The 4,077-nt window shown below is 31.5% G+C and overlaps 1 protein-coding gene across 1 annotated transcript; it reads right to left on the reverse strand.

The window, feature by feature from the left end:
- Window positions 1-442: 442 nt before the first annotated feature.
- Window positions 443-2,250, reverse strand: LOC133194255 (carbohydrate sulfotransferase 14-like). Its single transcript, XM_061330250.1, has 2 exons — window positions 2,146-2,250; window positions 443-1,555 (listed from the first exon to the last, which is right to left on the reverse strand). The coding sequence occupies exons 1-2, from the start codon at window positions 2,248-2,250 to the stop codon at window positions 443-445; spliced, it is 1,218 nt and encodes a 405-aa protein (XP_061186234.1).
- Window positions 2,251-4,077: the final 1,827 nt, after the last annotated feature.

A 4,077-nucleotide genomic window follows, 5' to 3' on the forward strand; every position in this document is an offset into this window, starting at 1 on the left:
CAAAATTGTCGTTTGTTTGGGAAATCTATTTTAAAATTTCAGTCCATTATCATTTATTTTAATTAAGTCTTTAAGTCTTTGATTGTTTAAAAATTTTAACTAAATTCATTGTTCAACAGTAATTTTGAGAAGCAGAAAATGAGACATTTTCATACGCCGCCGTTCCGCCAAAAATATAGTCCCTGCAAGATTTCAAACTCAGTTTACCATTTTTATTTAAAGTAGTACAATTAAGATGAGCAAAGAAAAATATGATCTTTTAAATCCCTTACATTTAAATATACGAGACATATAAGCAAATATACTTTGAATATTTCATCTAGTCAGAAACCAGACAAGAATCCCTCCTTAATGTCAGCAAAAGTTTTTTTTATCTTTCCGTTTAACACATATACCTGTACATCTTATACAAACAAATGTATCATTTTCCCGATAACATCAACTAATTAAAAATATTGAAGTATTTCAGTTCTTTTGAAAAAGATGCAAAAATTCTAGTTTTTATAAAAGAGGGGTTTGTTGTATAGTCAAAGAATTCAAAATCAAAACGATAAAGTTTTATAAATTCTTTCAGCATGTCTGTAGATATTAAACTATATGCTTCTTCTTTTGCCTCAAGCCTCTGTTCTTTCAATTTTGTTCGATTTTGTATGGATTGCATAATACCTTTAATTTTATCAAGCACTTCAGAATAAGAGATGTGTTTTGTTTTTTCCACACTAAAAGGCATTTGGACTTCTAATGGAAGGACTCCGCTTATTTGAAGAAGTCGCCAAACTCTTTTAAGTGACTTGTGAAATGGCTCACACAATTGTGTTTCACTTTTAAAATTAAAAGCTCGCTTGATTTGACTTTCAACAATACTCAAATCGGGTGCCAGTTCAAAATCTGCACGTGGTTTTTTAACAGAAAATGTTGAATTAAAGGAATCCAGCAAAAGTGTCACATCCTCTCGAAATGTTTCCATTTTACCGATAAAATCATATTTAATACCACAAGGATAACAATGTTCATACATTGGGTAAAAATGCCTGTCACGATGTTTCAAAGTCTTTTGCGAGATGACCACGTATTTCATGAATTCTGGAAATGTGACGTCATGACCACATCTCAGTGATTTATGACTAGACTTCAATCCTCTCACTGTTTTGACAATATGGCGTCCTAGTCCCTTCCAGTACCCCGGATTAGGAGCAAATAGTTTGTCTACATATCCCGACAGGGCTCTGCTAAATGGCTCCCGAACAAACATAAATTTTGATGACTTTGCTAGACAAGTAATGAAGTCCTCCGATCTATTTACAAGCATTTTATGACCTTGCAATTCTAGTTGGAACATTCCTTCGAAAAACTGTTTCATTATCTCTCGTAGAAACGTAGAACCCGACTTCTGAATACGACAGTATAAGAACCCCATTGGGGTATACAATGCTATGTTTTTATTCAATTTATCGAGGAATGATTGTGAAGAGTAATTGCTGTAAGAATGTAAGCAACTGCGTCTTATACTGTCTTGGCGTTTTTCCTGAACAAAATTCTTTGTAATTTTAAATATCTGAAAAAGTAAAGCAATGAAATAGGTGAAGATAACAAACGTGATCTACAAATATTACAAATCTGTGAAAGGGCATAAAACATGGATCCCGAGAAATTCCAGAGGTGGGATCACGTGTTTATGACAATACTAGAATTTTCATCAATCATTATAATAACTAAATAAAAAACTAAACAATTAACAAATCAATGCTACAATGTAGCTGAAAGTTACTAAGAAAAACATTAAAAAAAATTAGTGAGTTTTATTTCCATTATCTACTTAGACATAATAATATTGTAGAAAAAACATGAATCAATACTTTTGTGTCATTTTGTTTTTCACTTTTTCTTTAAATTTATTCCTCAATATAAAATAGATTGGACCAGTTGGGGTTGTTCAAATGGCTAAATATTTGTCACATGAACCTGAAGGATGTACTGAGAAAACCTTTAATCTGGACTTAATATAGGGTATTGTAATATAACTTCAGTCAAAAGCAGTTCAAATGAGATACCATTATTCAAAAGTATTGCAGTGGAGAAATTATTTGAGTTTTTAAGACAAGTCTTCCTTCGAATACATACATTTTTTGGAAACCTTGAACATACATCGCCAGTGTGAGCTTTATTACCATCACCACTATTATCTGTATCCTTTGGTTGCTGAATGATTGGTGGTGCAGAAAATACATAGTTTGTATATCGGCCAATCATCTGTTCTGTTAAAGAAAATTATACTGTATATCGACCAATCAACTGCTCCGTTAAAGATTTTTTTCGTATCTGAGAGCTTTACATTTCATGTAAGATGTTGTAAATATATATGCTCAAAATTTATGAATAAATTTGAAATCCATCCCAGTGTCTAAATTTGCAACGAGAGGGTCTTTTATGAATCTTAAAATCTCCTGATTTAATGTAGCAAGCTTTTTTTCAGTTTCATCTTGTGTTTTCTCTCAAAGCACTGGTGAGAGTTTATCGGAATACCATCGATTGATTAATTCAACTTTTCTAGAGTAAATTTTCTGGAAGGATTCAGATTTAAAGTTATAAAACGAAAAAATGTCTGAAACGGGTTCTATTCAGGAGACATATCATTGTCCATAGTAGATTCTGACTTAACTCTATTCTGATATCTGTAATTTACAGGCTCCAATCCCCCCCCCCCTCCCGGTTCCTTAATCTTATGTACTAAGCTGATTCGGTTGAGATTACAAATAATGGAATTATTTCCTTTTTATCCATCACTTATTTTTTTGTAAGAAGTTTCATCTAGTTATAAATGATTTCTAGTGACATTGTAATAGATGATGCGATCTAGTGTACGGAAGAATTGATTAAATGTGAAAAAATATGGTTAGGGATGCAAAAGAATGTGTTTTCCCGAGTTTTAGTTAAGGAGGAATTCAAATCGTCTGATTTAAATAAGTATTTCATACATTTGTCATTTTGTCTGTAACATTTTTATACGATACTCTTCTTGCTTTCATATCAATATTTAATTTTGTTGAATTATGTTGGCATGGTTACTCTTAAGGAATTATTTAACATACTTTCCCTCTTAAGCGTCTTTTCTGATTTGAATAAAACATGATACAATTGATTACTTTATCAAAAAATACATAGTTCTGATGTTAGACTTTTAAGTAGATGAAAAGCGTCGTCATGATAACTAAATATGGAATAAAGTAAGAAATCATTTGAGATGCAAACACTTTAATTCAATTTGTCTGATGTCTAGTTTGCATCAAAATACATAATTTTAGATATCGACTTTTTAACATGGCGTTATGATTAATACACTGGCACCTCAAGAGCTATAGTTTCATCACAGACTTTGATTTTTTATTGCATTCTGACTGATTTGCAAGACAATATACCATTCCAGGGTATGCATACTATGAGTGACATGTTGTTTGAAGAAAAAACAATCCCCCCCCCCCAAAAAAAAATCACCTTTTAACATTGGATGAAGTTATAAAATTCAAAATACTGTAAAATCACATATTTTCGTGAGGTCAAATTTCGTGCTTTGAGGAAAAACTAGGTTTATGGGGATTTTGTGTATGAATAATTGTTGAGTATTTATATGACATTTTATATTTCGTGGTGGTCATGAATCCGTTGGGCTCTTCATATCTCGGAAACAACGAAAATTAAACCCCACGAAAATGAGTGATTTAACAGTACAACGAATTTACATCTTGGCACAACACTGATTCAAAATGTTTTCGAAATTAAACATTTCTTTGTAAATGATCTGCATGCAAGATGATGATGATTATGATGTTGATAATTTGACATCAACTTCTCATACCTAATATCTTACTCAAACTTACTTTCCTAATATTTATTCTTATTCTGTGAAAGTCATGCAAGAAAAATTTGATATACAGGCAGACAATTAAGACAAAATGGAAAAAAAATATAATCCCATTCAAACTCCTTTGATGGATACTATTCTAAATATCATAGAGTGTTACCATACTTACGTGAGATATAAATACTTCCTGTCGTAAAAAAGAGGAGAAGAATCGAAAG

This window comes from Saccostrea echinata, unplaced genomic scaffold, assembly GCF_033153115.1.
Source record: "Saccostrea echinata isolate AGI-Se365-2 ecotype Australia unplaced genomic scaffold, CSIRO_AGI_Sech_v1 ptg000029l, whole genome shotgun sequence".
Lineage (NCBI taxonomy): Eukaryota > Metazoa > Mollusca > Bivalvia > Ostreida > Ostreidae > Saccostrea > Saccostrea echinata.